Source organism: Canis lupus, chromosome 2, assembly GCF_003254725.2.
Source record: "Canis lupus dingo isolate Sandy chromosome 2, ASM325472v2, whole genome shotgun sequence".
Classification (NCBI taxonomy): domain Eukaryota; kingdom Metazoa; phylum Chordata; class Mammalia; order Carnivora; family Canidae; genus Canis; species Canis lupus.
The window spans coordinates 72,172,879-72,192,123 of NC_064244.1; the positions used below are offsets into that span (position 1 = coordinate 72,172,879).

The 19,245-nt window shown below is 44.4% G+C and overlaps 1 protein-coding gene and 1 non-coding gene across 11 annotated transcripts in view; one reads left to right on the plus strand and one right to left on the minus strand.

Moving 5' to 3' along the window:
• On the minus strand, positions 1–18,607 carry LOC112660234 (uncharacterized). Of its 4 annotated transcripts, XR_003136786.3 has the most exons (5): positions 18,184–18,607; positions 16,607–16,749; positions 16,172–16,274; positions 10,032–10,360; positions 7,547–8,272 (listed from the first exon to the last, which is right to left on the minus strand). It is a non-coding gene; the product is annotated as an uncharacterized LOC112660234 (transcript). The 4 variants fall into 4 exon arrangements; XR_004813408.2 differs by lacking the exons at positions 7,547–8,272; positions 10,032–10,360 and adding an exon at positions 1–241 and having other exon boundaries at positions 18,184–18,605; XR_003136784.3 differs by lacking the exon at positions 10,032–10,360 and having other exon boundaries at positions 7,549–8,272; positions 18,184–18,605.
• Positions 18,565–19,245, plus strand: part of ZNF683 (zinc finger protein 683) — a 10,780-nt gene continuing 10,099 nt past the window's right edge. For 2 of the 7 annotated variants that reach the window (XM_049098610.1, XM_049098597.1), the window contains exon 1: positions 18,716–19,129. Coding sequence is in view for 1 of the 7 variants with exons in the window: in XM_049098597.1 (XP_048954554.1) it covers positions 19,044–19,129 (86 nt within the window). In the remaining 6 variants the exon portion in view is untranslated. Of the gene's footprint in view, positions 19,130–19,245 lie in introns of all 7 variants that reach the window. The other 5 variants (XM_049098601.1, XM_049098628.1, XM_049098615.1 and 2 more) reach the window with 5 other exon arrangements.

Genomic DNA, 19,245 nt, shown 5'->3' on the forward strand with positions numbered 1-19,245 from the left:
TTTTATTCAAATCCCTGTACCATCCTTCCCCAGTTGTGTGACCTTGGGCAAATTTGTTAGAGGCTCAATGCTTCAATTTTGGTTGATTTCCCACTGTTCCTCTGGAAGTTAAGTTAAAGCCAGATTTACCCAGCTTGATCCTCAGCCTCTTTCTATTGTCTGTGCATTACTTTGTATAATGTTTTTGCAAACACAAAGTGTTTTCCCATTCATTGTCTTACCAGACGCTGGAAAACAGTTGCTGCAAAAGGAAGGAGGCAAGAGGGGTATGTGGTTATCTCAGTTTTGCAGGTGAAGCAGGTCTCTACCCCCAAAACCAGACTTCCCTCTAAACTTATACTCTTGACTCCTGTCAGTTAGCCTTCCAGGGCCTCCATACCCTTGCTCTCCTTTACTTCCTGGTGTTTTTCTGTGCTTAACCCTCTGCCCAAAGCATCAGTTCCCATACTTCACTTTTCCTTTACTTATTCATTCTTTTTTTTTTTTTTAAGATTTTATTTATTTATTCATGATAGACACAGAGAGGGAGAGGCAGAGACACAGGCAGAGGGAGAAGCAGGCTCCATGCAGGGATCCCAGGTCTCCAGGATCACACCCCGGGCTGAAGGTGGCGCTAAACCACTGGGCCACAGGGGCTGCCCTACTTATTCATTCTTTAGGCTCCAACATAGATGTCACTTCATTCAGGAATCTCTCCGCCTCCATCCACTCACTAACCTACCACCCCTCTCACTTGTTCTTATAGTACCCTATACTTCTATAACAGAGTATTTCCCCCATTTTATTATATTTGGCTATTTGTCTTTCTCTCCCATTGGCTATCATAATGTAACACCATGACATCAGGAACTACATCTGTCTTGTTCATTGTATGCCCAGCACACAGCATAAAGCTTGGAAAAGAGTAATTGCTTATTAAATGTTATTAAATGTTTGTTGAATGAATAAATGAAGGCTCAGGCTTCCATGGCTAATAATGACCCAAGAGTAAGATCCAGGTTTTATTTCTAAGTCCAAGAATTCTTTTTACCATCTTTTGAACCTAACCTAATTCCTACCCTTAACCCTTACTGGCAGCCCCTGTCCCTACTTGATTCATTAGAATCTTATATTGTAAAAATTAAAAAATAAAAAATAAATTAAAAAAAGAATCTTATATTGTTTATGTGGAAGAAATGTTAGAGCTCATCTGATTCAATCCCTTCATTTTACATGTAAGAAAAACACACAGAAAGAGAAAGAGAAAGAGAAAAAAAGAAAGAAGAAAGAAAGAAAGAAAGAAAAAGGAAGGAAAGAAGGAAAGAAAGGAAGAAAACCATAGAGGTTAAGAGATTTGCCTAAGTCCATGTAGCAAATTGCGGCTGTCCTTCCTGACCACCGGACTGGTACTTTCCCAGAGCTCACCAATGAGTTCATGGACTCACAGGTCTTTGTCTTAGGGGTGGGAGCAGTTGCAAGTAATTCCATCCAAGTCCCTGCTTTTATGCTCTCTAGCTGCTCAAAAGTCCAGATACCAAGAGTTTATTCTGAAACATCTCTAGATAAAGTTTCAGGCAAGACAGGATGGAGTGGGGATGTATGTGTTGTGAGGAGGAGCAGGTCACAGGGAGCCAAGGATGCAGACATGAAAACCAGGCTGTGCAGCACAGCCCCACGTTGTGGGGTCCCTTGAGGCCCCCACTGTGGCAACACCACTCCCTCTGCCCCTGATGCTGACCTTTGGGGCCAGAGATCAATAACCTGGGACTTTGGCTTCAACCCCCTTTAGCCCTCGAGTGACCATAGGCTGCTCAGAAGAGCTAGCAGGACTCAGGGTCATTAAGTAACTGTCACTCTTCCCCAGACCCACTTGGGGCACGGCTGGGGGAGGGGCCAAGAATGGGAACCACTATGGCGAGACATAGGTATGGTTGGTTCTCCTCCCCACCAGAGGAGTGACTTCTATTTCTTCTTGATCCCTACCCTTTTCCCCAAGATTAACTCCTGCTCTCTCTGTGCTGCCCCTCCATCTTCAGCACTGAGCTTCCACTCCCCTCACTGAATCCCAACCTCTTCTCTGAGCCTCCATCCTGTTTGCTGAGCCTGATCCCTCTCTCACTGAAACCCTGTATTTCTCTTAGTCTAATCTTCTTAGACTCCCCACCACACATAGACTGTGCTGTATAATCTAGAGATACTTCACACTCTGTCAGTCAAGGCAGTAGACAGGAGTTCCTCATCAATCATTTTTAAATATCTCATCCCAGGTATCTATCTTCTCATCCCCCTCTTCTCCCCAAGAGCAAACCCACTCTTCTGCCCCTAACATTAACAGGATATGTTCCAGAAACACACTCACCTACCCCAGCCCCATCCCCCCCAACTTTCCATGATCCCTGACCACCATTCCCTCCCCACAGCCACCCCAGTGCCCCAGCCAATCATTCTCGATTGATTGATTAAGGAGGAGGAGGAAAGAGAATCGATGGAAGAATCTGGGACTATTCTTATTCAAAGCTAAAGGTCCAGGGGGGAGGGATATTAATTGTGGGGAGGCTCAGGGGCGGTCACTATGGAGCTGGGAGGAACATAAGGTGGTTGGCAAGACGCGGGGAGGCTGAGCCCAGGGCTCAGACTATTCCCTGGACGTTGGGAGCAGAGTTGGGATGGAACTCACAGACGTTAGAAGGCATAAATTGGTAAGAGTCGTAAATGAGGCTAGGGTCCTTAAGTACTCCTCTGATGAGAAATGTATCACCCCATCATTCTTCCGGCAAGGAGTCCTGGGTCCCTGGTGCGTTGGTGTCCAGCAGGGGGTGCTCTACCTCCACATTTCCCCCTTATTCATCACCAGCACCAAGTTCCTTTGTTCATTCATTCATTCAAAAATACTGAGCTCCACCGTGTGCCAGGCGCTGTACACCAGACACTGTGCCACTAGACTGCAAAAATGCAGGCACGAAGAGACAGACAAACAAGGCCCAGACTTTGTGGTGCTAACAGGATAGAACTACAGTGAATAAATAATTATAGTGATTTAATTTAAGAGAAAGGGGATCAAGAAAGCCTCCCTGTGAAACTGACTTTTAAACTGAGACTTAACAGATGCCTAAATCTTGACCAGGTGACAATGTGGAAAAGAGGTTTAAATGGGGTGTGTAGGGGGTGCATTTCAGGCAGAGAGAACAATGTGCAAAGACCCTGAGGCAGGAAAGATCAAGACCCCTTCAGAGGGAAGGAAAGAGGCCTGCATGGTGGCTGCATTCAGCTTTGGTCAGAGGTTTAACCCTTTGTATTGTGGAACAAGCACAGCTGGAGCCCTCAGCTTTCCAAGGCTCAATTTTCTTGATAATTGCCTTTTTTTTTTTTTTTTTTTTTTTTTTTTGAGAAAGGGAGGAGTGAGAACCAGCAGGTCTCTAGGGCCTTTCTAGAGCAACCAAGTTTGGAAGAGAGAATTCCTGCTCACCCCCTTCCTAAGCTCAAAACTTTTTGTCCAGGAGGAGTGGAACAGAAGTAGATTAGTTTTAGTAGATTTAGTAAATTTAAGCTCAGGGCTCCTCCCACAGCTGTGGGGGAGCCAAGTCATGTGTGCACATATTTTTATAAAATGTACATAAATGAGATATTTTAATCACAGTTAAGAATTTGAAGTGTGAAATACCAGTAGCTATTCTGTTAAAAAGTAGTATAGAGGTGCGCTGGACAGTTAATACAAATTTTTTGTGACATTTCTGGTATTTTTTAGCTTTTAAAAGATGTGATTTAGGGCACTGGGCTGGCTCAGTGATTGAGCGTCTGCCTTTGGCTCAGGTCGTGATCCTGGGCTTCTCCCCCTGTCTATGTCTTTGCCTCTCTCTGTGTCTCTCTCATAGATAAATAAATAAAATCTTAAAAAAAAAATGTGATTTATCATGACTTCTTTTCTTATTCTAAATAAATATTCACTAGGAGTATACATTTCATATTTATAATTTTTGTTTTCCTTTGTTTAAAGAGGGCCTCCTAAATTGTAAAAGCTCCAGGCCCAGTAGACCTGGATCTGCCTGAGTGGGACTCCAGAGACCCGTCTTCTGGCTCCAGATCTCAACGGGCCGCTGAGCCCTTCTGCCTTTGCTCAGTCTCTCCTACCCCTGTGGTCCACAACACCTAGGTGGATGGCTCATGGGTAATGAGAATGCTAGGAGAATAGAGCAGCACTCCCTTTTTTAAAAAAGATTTTATTCATTTATTCATGAGACACACACACACACAGAGAGGCAGAGACACAGGCAGAGGGAGAAGCAGGCTCCATGCAGGGAGCTCGATGTGGGACTCCATCCTGGGACTTGATCCCCGGACTCCAGGATCATGCCCTGAGCTGAAGGCAGACCCTAAACCAACTGAGCCACCCAGGGATCCCCTAGAGCAGCCCTTTGGTTCCTGGGGGAATCATGTTGAGGGCTACAGAGTTTTGGATGGCCCCTCACCAGCCCCTCCTGAGCTGGCCCCAAGAAGAAAAGCCATCTCCAACTATCCACGGTCTTTAGGCTAAAATGAGAGTCTGTGGAAGTGCTGCCATCAACTCATTCACTAGTTCATTCCTTCACCCTGTTGACCTATCTAGCACCTCTAAGGGGCTTTTTTGGCTTTGATGTCTACTTCACAGACATGTTTTAGTCTTGAGTCAGAGGCATCTCAGATAGACCTATTTCCAGGTTGTGGTGCAGGCAAGGGGGCTCAATCCACTCAATGGAGTTGCATAGGTATTTTAAGATGGGGGGGGGTGTGAGAATAGTTTGAACAGTGTAATTTCTTAGGATAGACAAAGAGAGGGGATCCCTGGGTGGCTCAGTGGTTGAGCGCCTGTCTTTGGCCCAGGGTGTGATCCTGGAGTCCTGGGATTGAGTCCCACGTCAAGCTCCCTGCATGGAGCCTGCTTCTCCCTCTGCCTGTGTCTCTGCCTCTGTGTGTGTGTGTGTCTCTCATGAATAAATAAATAAAATCTTAAAAAAGAGAGAGAGAGAGATAGAAGCTCTGAGTGTGGGGTGCATCCCCATCAGGGACTGGGTAATCCTGATCCTTCAAACCCAGGTGGAAGAGCAGCCCTAGATCTGAAACTTAGAGATCTGGGTTCAAATCCTGCTGCACCACAAACTTAACAGCTGTGCAACATACCCTCAGTTCTCTACACCCTTGTAACCCACATTTGTAAAATAAGGATGTGGTAAGACCTTTTTTTTTTTCCAACTTCTACATGAAGAGCCAATGAAATCATTGATGCTCAAATGTTTTAACTTTTTATTTTTAGATCATTTCAGATCTATAGAAAAGTCGCAAGAAGAATAAAAGTCCTATATCCTCTTCACCCAGATTTTTCAAATATTAAAAATTCTACCTCATTTGTTATTTCATCTCCTCTCCCAGTTCCTCTACACTCAACTTTTTTTTTAAGATTTTATTTATTTATTCATGACAGACACAAAGAGAGAGAGAGAGAGAGAGAGAAGCAGAGACACATCACACCCCGGGCCGAAGGTGGAGCTAAACCGCTGGGCCACCAGGGCTGCCCCACTCAACTATTTTTGAGTAAATTGCTGAGCTCATGCTCTTTTATCCCTAAATACTTAAGGGTATGTGTTCTAAAAATGCAAGGACATTCACAAACACAATCATAATACAGTTATTAAAGTCAAGATGTTATAATCTATAGATTTTACTCCAGTTTTTAGAAATTACCAAAGTTCTATTTTTTTCTAAGGTTTTATGTATTTATTCATGAGAGACGCAGAGAGAGAGGCAGAGACACAGGCAGAGGGAGAAGCAGGCTCCCCGCAGGGAACCCGATGTGGGACATCAATCCCACAACTCCAGGGATCACGCCCTGAACAGAAGACAAATGCCCAACTACTGAGCCACCGAGGTGCCCCTACTACCAAGGTTCTAACAATATAATTTTTTGTCTAGAATCAATCCAGAATTTAATTTCCATTAAATTCTCACAACTCTTCTCTTCAATCTGGGAAAATTCTTTGTATCTTTTTGTTTCTCATGATATGGCATTTTAAAGCATATTTATTTTTACACCCCATATGGGGCTCAAATTCACTGAGCCCAAGATCAAAAGTCGCATGCTCCACTGAGCTAGCCAGGTGTCCCTCACGACCTGACATTTTAAAAAGTAATAACCCAATTTTTCGTTGAATATCCTTCAATTTGTCTGTCTGATGTCCCCTCCTGATTAGATTCAAATTTTGCATTTCTGACTGGCATATCACAGAAAAGATACTTCTCTCTCAGTACATCATATCAGGAAGGAGATGATATTTATTTGAACCATTGCATGTTGAGTTTGAATTGCTTGGTTGAGGTATCAGGCTTCTCCACTGCAAAGTGCCTATTTTCCCTACAGTAATTGTGTAGGGACACATGCCAAGAATGACACAAATATCTTGTTTCTCACAAACAATATATGTGGACAAAAGTCCACAGATGTTTTATCTAAATGATCTTAAAGATTTCTTGATTTAAGGATGTTAAAATTCTTTTGCTTTGCTTTGATTTTTTGATATTGATAATATGGACACTGTAAAGATGCAGTATGGAAGAGGTGTTTTAGACCAACTCCAAAAAGCATCTCACATCCACCCTGTAGTTTTAGTATCCCTTAGTTAGTTGCTGAATCATTTTTTTTTGTATGTGTGATGGTTACCAAATGGTGGTTTTCTTTTTTTTTTTTTTCAAATGGTGGTTTTCTAATTACATTATCTCTGCATTTATTAGAAGAGATCTGCCTTCTCCCTTTGTTTGCTCACTTATTTATATCAGAATGGATTCATGGATTCCCATTTTTATTTTTATTTTCCCATTTTTCAATAGGCTATAATCCATTCCTATTATTTTTTAAAAAGATTTTATTTATCCATGAGACACACACAGAGAGAGGCAGAGACACAGGCAGAGGGAGAAGCAGGCTCCATGCAGGGAGCCCGATGTGAGACTCGATCCCTGGTCTCCAGGATCAGGCCCTGGGCTGAAGGCGGCGCTAAACCGCTGAGCCACCTGGGCTGCCCCCATTCCTATCATTTAAAAAAAATATTTTATTTGACAGAGAGAGAGGGGAGAGAGAGAGCACATGTGTGCGCACAAGCAGGGGGAGGAGGAGAAGCAGACTCCCCACTGAGGAGGGAGCTGGAATGGGTGGAGGGGGCGGTTTCCATCCCAGGACCCTAGGATCATGACCTGAGCCTAAGGCAGATGCTTAACTGACTGAGCCACCAGGCACCCCTATCATTTATTTTGATGCCTAATTGTCCTCAGTTGGGCCAGTGGTAACCCCTTCAGACTGGTGCTTGGGTCCTGTGTCCTCATCTTTCTTTGAGCACTTTCTTACTTTCTGGCACTTCAAGCTGTTCCAGCCTTACCTGTATTTTCCCAGCCCAGTGCTGAGATCAGCCATCTCTTCAAGGAGCCAAATGTTTCATAAAATGAATGTGATAGGCAGGAGCCGTATTCTTATTTATCTAGGACGTTAAATCTGTAGAACCCAGTATCTCCAATTTCTTTTTTTTTTTTTTAAGATTTTATTTATTTATTCATGAGAGACACAGGGAGAGAGAGAGGCAGAGACACAGGCAGACAGAGAAGCAGGCTCCATGCAGGGAGCCCGATGTGAGACTCAATCCGGGGACTCCAGGATCACGCCCTGGGCCGAAGGCAGGCGCTAAACCACTGAGCCACCCAGGGATCCCCCCCCTTTTTTTTAAAGAGTATCTCCAATTTCTTAAAAAGCCTTTTACCTGAGAGAAGATCTGACTTTGAACATGAAGTTTGCTTACTGACTTTATAATCCTAGGTAATATGAAATGGGACCAATAATGCCTAACCCCCAGAGTTGTTGTGAGGATGTCAACTCCAATGATCATTGTCAGCTTTTGACTATAGTGTCTCCAGCACCTAGCAAGGACCGGTGTGCACAAGGGTTTGAAGGGAGGAGCTGAGGTGACAGGTGTAGAGTGTTAGCATTGTGCCTCATGCTCAGCCAGCCTGCAGGTAGGGGTGGCTTCTTTCGTGTTTACTGGACATGGTCTTCTTTGTGGACTGTTAGTATATGCCCAGAGTTAGAGCTGATCATCAGGAGTGTACTGGTTAGCTGGAAGCCTCTGCCCCTTTCAGAGGGAGAAAGGGTTCCGACTGAAGAAGCAGAACTGAACTAGCTTAAGTTCCTAGGAAGATGGCCAAAGACAGGCAGTGGAGTCCAGAGGAGGCTGCAGGTACCAATTAGCCAGCAGTTCAGGAAGGTGTGGCAGAGCTGGACCTGTAGCAGAGGGTGGAGTGGAGAGCCTTAATAGAAGCAGACTTTTGGGAGATGGGAAGCTTTGCCACTAGACTTGGGGAGATAAATTGATGAGGCTGCATTTTGGAGGCCCCGTATTAAACTCTTGATTTAATGCAAGACACAAGCCTCCTCATCTCAAAGGGAGACCAGGACACGGCCATCTAGGAACTCCTAGTCAGATGAAGGAGACACAGACCTCACCCTTGGGGACCTCATACCCTGATCTCACCATTAACCCCCGTCCACCTCATTCTGCTCCCTGATCCCCCTCCAAATCTGATTGGACCTCAGGCTCTTGGCTTGTCCCCCTTCTGTCCGGGAGGCCTTGCAATCTTGCACCAGGCTACATTTCTTAAAAACACCCTCCTTCGCTCAGCCTCTGAGGGTTTCCTGGAAACGGGGTGGTGTTGAGTCTGCTTCAAAGTGGCCAGGGGTTGTTTTGGAAGGTGACACCTTCCCCCTTGTCTACCACAGCCCCCTTCCAAAGCCTCCTCACCTTCCAGCACTCAAAGCTGCTCTAACAGCTGACAGGGGGGAAATGAAAATACAGAAGCTGAATCAGTCTGCTCCGGAAGGCCACAAGTAGAGGGTGGTGGGCAGCTAGGTTCCTGCTTGGCATGCCCAAGTGGGTACAGGGTGGGGAGTGCAAGCAGCCTCTGATGCCACAAAAGCAGTCACATTGCCATAAAGTCCTCTGCCCAGGAGCCTGTCTCTACGGGACTTGGAACTGCAGGTCCCCAGAGACAGGTATGAGCCTCTCTTGTTTGTACCCATTTTAAGGTGTGAAAACTAAAGAAATGGATTGAAGAAGTTCCCAGAGCAAATTGGTGGCAGAACTAGGCTAGAACCCAGATTTCCCACCTGTCCTGTATCTTCTTTCCACAAACCCAATTATCCTTGGCTAGGCATCAAAGGAACTCAGAATTTTCCAAAATGTTTTTTGAGATGTAATGTAGCATTCTAAAATGCAATCAAGGCTAGTGATATTTTCACCCTTTTAAATTTATTGGAAAAAATAATAATAAATAAAATTTATTGGAAAAATATATGCATAATAAAAATAAACACGTTTCTATGATTGATCCTGCTGTGACATAATCATTGCCTTTAATAAATGGTATGCCACACCCAAGCACTGTGCAGGGCCCACCGTAATGGCAGAAATCCCTTGCCACATTCTCTCCAAGACCACACTTCCCATGGCTTGCCCCCGGGCAGTGACTGAGCAGGCAAGGGCTGGAAGCCAGGGCTATCTTGGGAGACCAACGAGTCTTCTAATGGGCAATTTCAGATTGAGGAAGACCCCGTGGCTCTGCTGAAACTTTCTTAAAATTTCATCACAGTCTAAGACTTTCCCAGCCCAATCTTCATTCCTTCCTCTCTGTCCTCCATCCGGGTCTCACTGGCGCCATCTCCTGCCAGCTCTCCCAGCTTCCTCGGCTCCTTGCCTGTTTTCCCTCACGAGTCTTTTCCTCAATAAATCTATCCCACATTTAATCCCCTTCTGACATTTGCTTCCAGGAGGACCTGAACTAACACATCAAGAAGTCCTACAAGCTTCCTGAACTATTCCCCGGTGCACAAATGCATTGCTTCATTTCAACAAATATTTCTTCACTTTCATCTTAATTAATGTGTTCTCCAACCACATACTGAATTGCATTTAAGATATTTGATAATTTTACTGTGTCTTGCAACTAGTCTTATAGTTTCAGTGACTGTGGTGCTCAGTACTTACTGTCTATTCAAAATAGGAATACATTTTTTATCATTTCTTGTAGCAGTTAATTTGTGACACCTCTGTTGTTTTGTGAGACTGGGATGTCTCCTTTAATCTGGAGGTCGTGACCTTCTGGTGGTGTTCTGATATATTCTTACTTTAAGAGTATTCTATGGGAAATGAGTTTGTGAAGAGATGCTCCAAAGCCAGCTGGAACATGTTCCTCCTCAGTTCCTGACACTGCTCAGGCAATGAGCTTTAGACAACTTCTGGCTGAGGGCAGAGCAGAGACTGGCATTGCCATAATCCACAGGGAACAAGTCTTCTAGAATCTGTGCCTGCCCATCCTGTACAGAAAAGAGGACCCTCAGTTTCTTCAGCCACCTTGTGTTGACCTCTTTGGTTTTCTTTAAAGTGTTAAGAATGACTAAATCTACAGGTGGTAATACTGTTGGATGCCTTGTGGGTTTTGATCAAGATGAGAGTTTTTTTTTTTTTTAAGTAGGCTCCACACCCAGTGTGGGGCTTGAATTTATGACCTTGAGACATGACCTGAGCCAAAATCAAGAGTCAGATGCTTAGCCAAGTGAGCAACCCGGGTGTACCTCAAAAGATTTTTACTGTGAATGGTGTCTTTAAATTTCTCTCATATGTTTTCCAAATTGCTCATTTAGTTCTTAAAAAAGATTCTGTGATTCTTAGAGTTAGGAGTTAGCTCTGGAGTTAGACCTGGGTTCAAATTCTAGCTTGTTATATAACCTTGGGCCAATCATTTAAAATCTCTGAGTCTTATTTGCTTTTCTATGGAATAGAGATGCTACCTCCTCTGGCAGGATAAAGTGAGGTCATGTACATTAGTAGTGGGCAGGGAAGGGACTGCTAAACCAGAGGGTCTGGAAAGCCACTGAAGCATTGAGTCATTAGTGACACAGTAAGTTGGCCTTCTCTGGACAGCAGAAGGAAAGCTCCCTGCTCTTTATTCCTTCAACACTTTCTGTCTCTTAAAGCTTTTCATCATTGTCCTTATTATAGTCTGTGGTCCAGACTGGGAGATTTTGGACGGCCAGAAGATTTGGAGTCTACTGAGGTTCAGACACTGTGGGCTGAAATGAATCCAGGAAGCCATTGTGTACAAGGACTGCCCCTGGGAGAGTGAAATGGCCAAGACACTGAGTAACAGCCACTGGGTCTGATAGGCCAGCAAACCTACTTGTCAGAGCTGAAGGAACTGCTACCATGAGGGGCTCTGATATATCAGAAAGCAAGTCGGGCTGTCTTGGCTCCCCTCTGTTGACAGAGGGGGACCCAGATATGAGAGGGATATTCTTCCTATTACTGAGAGCACATTGCTTTGGTATGGTAGGCATGACTTGTTGGCTCAGTGTTTGGGGATTCCCAGGAGACAGTGTCCTTGGCTCCCCATGGAGACAACTGGTGGCATCCCTCAGGTAGCATGTTTGAAAGCCCATCAGGCCATCCCCAAAACTCCCCAGATAAAATCCCCCTCACAGTTCCCATTCATCCAGCCTTTTTTTTCTGTGCAAGGTGCTGGGTTAGGCACTTTCCATGCACAGCCTGCTACAACCTTCATAACAACCCCAAGATCTATTACTAGTCCTATTTTATAGATAAGGAAACTGAGGCTAAGGCATGTTTCAGAAGTTGCTCAAGGTGCAAGCTAGAGCTCGCTTCAGCAGCACATGTACTAAAAAAGGTGCAAGCTAGAGTAGCAGAGGTAGCATTTTAATTTAGTCCAGTTGACTGGGGCCTTGGGCTATTAACCAAAATAATGAACTACCTTGAGGCAAAATAACTGAGGAAGGTTTCAAGGTTGGGTTGGGGTGAAATTTAAACCATTTCTTTTAACATATCCTCATTTACTTCCAGGCTTGGTAAAGCCTGAGTGTTTGAGTTACATTTGCATTCTGGGTTTGCTACGCATCTACCTGGCATCTGTAAATATCTGTTATGACAGAGTTAAGGCAGCAGGAGTCAGAACCATGGGCCTTCCTGGTATCTAAGACTCTTGCCTCTCGTGCTGGAGGAAGCTGTCTGGCTTTGGCAGTGCCTCTTGACCAGGGCTCGGAGGTTCTTCTGGCCCCAAGCATGAACACTGTCTCTCAGTGTCACAGTATCACACCTGTGGTCCTAGATGCTTTGTTCTTTGTACATGAGCCAAAGATGGTAAAAAGCTCAACATACTTGGCCTATGATTCAGCTCTGCTACTTATTGGCAGTGTGATCCCAGCACGTTAATGAGCCTTTCTGAGCTCAGTTTCTTTTCTTTTCTTTTTTTTTTTTTTAAGATTTTATTTACTTATTTGAGAGAGAGAGAGAGAGATAGCAAGAGAGAGCAGCAGCTGGGGGCAGGGAGAGGGAGAAGCAGACTCCCCCCTGAGCAGGGAGCCAGATGTAGGGCTTGATCCCAGGACTCTGGGATCATGACCTGAACCAAAGGCAGCCACTTAAGCTGACTGAGCCACCTGAGCTCAGTTTCTTATCTGTAAAATAGGAGGAAGAATAGCCACCTCATAGGAATGAATGAGGAAATAGATGTCTAGGAAGTAACTCACTAAAAGAAATCTATCATAACAACAGAAAAGTTCCAATTCTTTTTCTCCTCTTGGTTACTATCACCACCATTACTTTGTATGACTTCTGAATCTCATAGTTTCTACAGCCCACTGAGGAAGCTTCTGGGTCTGCTCCCTGCAGTGGGGAGGCAAGTCAGAGCCAAACCTCAGAGCCAGGAGGCCTATGTTCTCTCAGTAAGCCACCAAGTTGCCATGAGACCATGGGCAAATCACTTTCCCTTCCCAAAGATCAGTTTTCCCATTGGCAGGCAGACAGAACAGTGCCTTGCTTGCCCCACTGGGCTGTTGTGAGATTAAAGACTACAAGGAGCATGAAAGCATTTGTAAGGGGTCAAGCCCTTGAAGAGATTATCGTGTCCCTTGAAAGAAGAGCAAAAGATGCAGGAACCCAGAAGAGCTGTCTCCTGCCTCCAAGTTTCTGCCTAGAGCTCTTCCTCCTCTTTGCATGCTTCACTTATTCATTCAACATAAATTGGTTGAGATCCACGTCAGAAAAAGAAAAGAAAAAGATGTCTCAAATCTTGATTCTGGACCCTGTGCAGACACTCTTGCAAAAATGGTTGACCTAGAGCATTTGATCTCTTCACTTTAACCTTCCAAATTTTACTCAAATGTATCTAGAGCAGAACCATATTCACATACCCAGAGTCCTAACTGCAAGGGATTCTGGGAAATTTCGGTGGTTTTTGTTTGTTTGTTTGTTTTTGTTTTTTTGTTTTTTCCTTCACATTTCACCTGTGTCCACTTGTGTAGTACAGGAAGTTTTGGGTTGTGGTCTCGGAGCCGTAAGATAGAGCCCTGTGTCAGGCTCCACACTGAGTGAAGAGTCTGCTTGAGATTCTTTCTCCCTCTCCTTCTGCCCCTCACACTTATTCTCTCTCTCTCTCTCTCTTTCTCTCAAATAAATAAATCTTTAAAAAAAAATTACAACCATCCTAATGGGAGCAAAACAGTATTCATAGTGGTTTTCATTTGCCTTTCCCTAATGATGTATGATCCTGAACATTTCTTTATGTTTACTGGCCATTTGTATATCTGCTTTGGAGAAATGAATGCATGAGCATTTTAACCCATTTTATAGTTGGGTTATTTGCCTTTTTTCTTTTATTTTTTTTATTTTTTTTAATTTTTATTTATTTATGATAGTCACTGAGAGAGAGAGAGACAGAGACACAGGCAGAAGGAGAAGCAGGCTCCATGCACCGGGAGCCCGATGTGGGATTCGATCCCGGGTCTCCTGGATCGCGCCCTGGGCCAAAGGCAGGCGCCAAACCGCTGCGCCACCCAGGGATCCCGCCTTTTTTCTTTTAAAAGTCTTTATTTATTTATTCATGAGAGACACACAGAGAGAGAAGCAGAGACACAGGCAGAGGGAGAAGCAGGCTCCATGCAGGGAGCCTGATGCAGGACTCGATCCCGGGGCTCCAGGATCACGCCCTGGACTGAAGGCGGTGCTAAACCGCTGAGCCACCCAGGGATCTCCAATTATTTGCCCTTGCTTATTAAGTTGTAAGAGTTGCTTTTATATTTTGAATACAAATTCCTTATCAGGTATTATGATTTGAAAATATTTTTCCCATTCTTGGGTTGTTTTTTCACATTTTTTTTTTTTTTTTTTTTTATTTTTTTTTTTAATTTTTTTTTTATTTATCTATGATAGTCACAGAGAGAGAGAGAGAGAGAGAGGCAGAGACACAGGCAGAGGGAGAAGCAGGCTCCATGCACCGGGAGCCCGATGTGGGATTCGATCCCGGGTCTCCAGGATCGCGCCCTGGGCCAAAGGCAGGCACCAAACCGCTGCGCCACCCAGGGATCCCTGTTTTTTCACATTTTTAAACATAGTAAAATTCACATCACATAAAATTAACCATTTCTATTTTTTGCTACTATAAATAGTAGGTAAACTAGACTTTATAAAATTAAAAACTTTTCTGCTTCAAAGGATTCCAAGAAAGGAAAGTGTGTCGGGACGCCTGGGTGGCTTAGCGGTTGGGCGTCTGCCTTTGGCTCAGGGCAGCGATGCTGGAGTCCTGGGATCTAGTCCCGCATCCGGCTCCCTGCATGGAGTCTGCTTCTCCCTCTGCCTAAGTCTCTGCCTCTCTATCTCTCTGTGTCTCTCATGAATAAATAAATAAACTCTTAAAAAAAAAAGGAAAGAGTGTCTATAACTAAAAATAAAAGTAAAAGAAGTTTGGAAAAATTGTAGAGAAATTGGAACACTCATACATTGTTGGTGGAAACGCAAAATGGTGCAGCTGCTGTGGAAAATGATTTGGTGGTTTCCCAAAAAGTCAAACAAAGAGGGGTGCCTGGGTGGCTCAGTTGTTTGAGCCTCTGCCTTCATCTCAGGTCATGATTCTGGAGTCCCGAGATGGAGTCTTGCATTGGGCTTCCTGCTCTGCAGGGAGTCTACTTTTCCCTCTCCCTCTGCCCCTCCCCACCACTTGTGCTCTCTCTCTCTCTCTCTCTCGCTCTCTCTCTCTCTCTCGAATGGTCTTTCTTTCTCAATAAATAAATAAAACCTTTTAAAAAAAAAAGTTAAGCCAAAAATTACTGTATAACCCAGCAGTTCCCCTTCTAGGCATATACCCCAAGAACAGAGAACAGGTAGGTGTTCAAATAAGCACCTGTATACACATGTTCATAGCAGCATTGGGATGGTTGTAATTTTTAAAACATATGTAATTAATAAGAGGAACCTGGCTGGCTCACATCTGTAGAGCATCTGATTTCTCTGCATTGTTGCCAACCATTGTCTTTTATTATATATATACATAACATTTAAAAAAGTAATCTCTATACACAATGTGGGGCTCAAACTCACTGAGATTAAGAGTTAGATGGAGACATTAGTAATCCTTATCTTAGAAGATTTTTTTTTAACCTTGAAAGATTTTAAGGAAGATTAAATGAGACAATTGTAGAGGTTTAACATGTAGGAGTCACTCAGTAAATGTACCCTTGCTTTTTCCTGGCTGCACAGTGTTTTGTTGCATGGTTGCACATAATATGTAGTGAACATATAGGTGGACTTCAGTTGTTCCATTTCATACAGGGTGCAAAGGACATCAATGTGCATGGTATGTAGCATTGCATAGTGGTGAAGAATATATCAGCCCTACTGGGTTTGAATCCAGTGCCTGTGACTTTTTTGATCTCCTATCCTCTTGAAATGATTGAGATGAGAGGATGGGTGGGTTCGGGTATTCTTTGAAGACATCTCTTAATTTTGTCCTCAGGACTGGAAGATAACAGGTGGGTGCAGGGGAAGATGCAAGAGTCTTGAGGCCCCTTCTGCAGATGTGAAAGCTGGGGCAGCCTATCTCAGGATCTCCCCACCCTAGGGTGTGAAGCCAAAACGAACTCACTGCATCTGGCAGACTGTCCAGGGAGATGAGATAAATGAGTGTCAGGCAGGAGGAAGGAGGTGTCAACCACAGAGCAGAGTGAGGTGAAAGCACGGAGCTCCCCACCCTTAGCCCTGTCCAGAGTCACTTCCACACAGCTGCTTAACTCTCTGAACCAATGACAGTCCCAGATCCCCTCCTGACTTGGATTCCTTACCTGGTGTCCTTATAAGTATCCTTGTGACAGAGCTTCAGGACCCATGCACCGAGCCAACCTCAAGAGCTCAGCTGGCTGGCCTCAGGGTTGGAGATAGCCATAGCTGTGGATTGGAGAAGGTTTTGAGGTTTTCAAAGAGGAAGTAGGGCTTTTGCCCGTGGTTCCATTGTTTCTTCCTCTTACTGCACAAGTCAGCCAGACGCCCCTGGGTCTACTTTGCCCCCCAAAGTAGAGTATGCCTATTCTAATAATAAGTCCTGAGAGTTGCATCCCAATTGCTATTTTAGCTGCATCTAGCAAGGCTTCTGGTAACCAAAATGTGAATTTCCAGGGTCTGGGTCATATTTCCATGGGCTATATTCCCAGCAACTAGTCCAACACCTGAGACATAGTTCTCATAGTCCTAAAGGGAATCGAGACTCCACTGTACCACACCTGTGGCTCTTTTTACTTCTTCAAGGTGCCCCTCAAACAAGTCTTCCTTGAGCTTTCCTTCCTCTCCAGGACATTGCAGCCCTAACTTGGGTCATGTGGTCTTGAGCCAGTCACTTTCTTTTTCTGAGTTTCAATTTTCCTGCCTGTAAAATAGGAATAAAACTCTTCATCTTGAAGTGTCATTGTGCTGATTGGGTTAAGCAAAACATGTCAAAATGCTTTGCAGGGTTCCTGGCACATATTAAGTACCCAAATGCCAAAAGCTGTAATTATTGTAATGTGCGGACTGACGTAAGGGCAGGACAGCATTGGGTGAGCACAATGGTCTCCAACTAGGGGCTAAAGAATAAAATGGAATGTAGTTAATCTTTCCAAGTGTGATGTTCAAATTCTGGTCCTCCACACTGAGCCAGGAACATTCATTACAACTGTAACATTATTAGGAAGCCGACTTGCAGATACTTGCCTAACTAGGGCAAGGGTTGATGTACAATAGTAACATTAACCCTCGATTGTCAAGTGCTTGCTTTGGGCCAGGCACTGTTCTAAGAGCTTTACATAAATTAACTTGAGGAATTCTCAAAACAACTCCATGAAGCAAGTACTATTATTATCCTCATTTGATAGATAAGGAAAAGGCACAGAGAGGTTAAGTGACTTGCATAAGGTCACTGAGGTGGGATTAAGTTCAGCAGAGCTGATATTCTTTTATTTTTTATTTTTATTTATTTGTGATAGTCACAGAGAGAGAGAGAGAATGAGGCAGAGACACAGGCAGAGGGAGAAGCAGGCTCTATGCACCGGGAGCCTGACGTGGGACTCGATCCCGGGTCTCCAGGATCGTGCCCTGGGCCAAAGGCAGGCACCAAACTGCTGCGCCACCCAGGGATCCCAGAGCTGATATTCTTAATCACTCTGCATATACTTCCATACAGAGGTCTTTTCCAGTCTTGTGTAGAACAGGGAAAAATTGGAAATACACAATGCAGGAATGCCATATAATTTGTCCATCTCAAAAAAAAAAATAATTTGTCCATCTCTATAGTGGAACCCTATACAGTCAGGAAAAAGTAAGAGGCAGCTGTGTATGCTTTGCTCGAAATGATGGTCACAGTAGATTGCTGGATACAGAGAGCTGCATGCACAGTAGATGTATTGTTATAATCCATGTTATGTAAAAATAAAATTTGAAAGTTCATTTATAGGGTGCTTGGGTGGCTCAGTGGTTGAGCATCTGCCTTTGGCTCAGGCCATGATCCCGGGGTCCTGGGATCTAGTCCCACATCAGGCTTTCCACAGGGAGTCTGCTTCTCCATCTGCCTATGTCTCTGTATTTCTCTCTGTGTCTCTCATGAATAAATAAAATATTTTAGGGACTCCTGGATGGCTCAGCAGTTGAGCATCTGCCTTTGGCTTAGGGCCTGATCCCGGATTCCCAGAATCAAGTCCCTCATTGGGCTCCTTGCATGGAGCCTGCTTCTCCTCCCTCTGCCTATGTCTCTGCCTCTCTTTCTGTGTCTCTCATGAATGAATAAATAAAATAAAATAAAATAAAATATTTTAAAAAGTTCACTTACTTGTTTGTAGGTTCATACATAAATGTCTGGAAGGATAAATACCAAACAATTCACATTGACCACTGGGAAATTGTGAAAGAGGGGAACTTCCATTTTTGTTCTTTTGTTCTCTGATGTTTGAAATGTTTACCACTAGTATGTTTTAATTTGTAATTGACAGAAAGAGAAAGAAAGTAAATGTGCATGAGCCAGGAGCCTGCTGACTTCTGTCCAGCCCTCCAGCTCGTCAGTTCTCACTGGCATCTCTCACTGACCCTGGAAGGCCCCGAATCCTATTTCCCCTCCACGTCACAATCTCCTTCTTCTCCCTGAAGACTTGGCATGGTCTGGGTCTCTCATCTGGGTCCAGGCACTGTGCAGGTTCCCTGGCTAAGAGGCTGTGGTCCCATGCCTGTGCTACCCACCCCGGGTATGTCTAACATGGTGACATCACAGTTGGGCCAATGACGTCACAGTGGACCTGGAGGCTGACAACACAGAAGACCTGACAGGGCCCAGGAGATGGGAGCAAGGAAGGGATAGGCAGGTAGAGGCTATTTTGGGTGGGAACTTGAGGGACCACCTCCCAGGACATTCCTAGCCAGGCCTTTCAGGAATTGGAGACCCAGAAATCTCCAAGGCCACTTCCCTTTTTGTTTCTAATCAAGAGGTTGTCTAGACTTTTTTGAGAGTTGGGAGCAGAGTATGATGCCAGGAAGGGGTGGAGTTGGTCGGTGGTAGGTAGAAGCCAACATTGTGTGCAACTCCTCCTTGGAGACGAGTCTGCGGCCTTCTGTGGATGCCCCTCTGGGATTCCAGCAAGGCTGTAGGGGAGGCAAACTTGTGGCCTTGGAGGCTTGGAGGGCTCTAGCTTTTGGGGCATGGAGTTTGGGTGGATCAAGACTACAAGGGGTGCTGTGGGAGGAACTCCTCATAATCTGGAAAAGGCAGGAAGCTGTTTATACAGGTAGCTAGCCACTCACATCCTTGACTATTCCAGCCTGAACCCTGTTGCTTCATCTTCTGTTCTGGGCATACATTATGCAGGATTCTTTTTTTTTTTTTTTTTTTTTTAATGCAAGA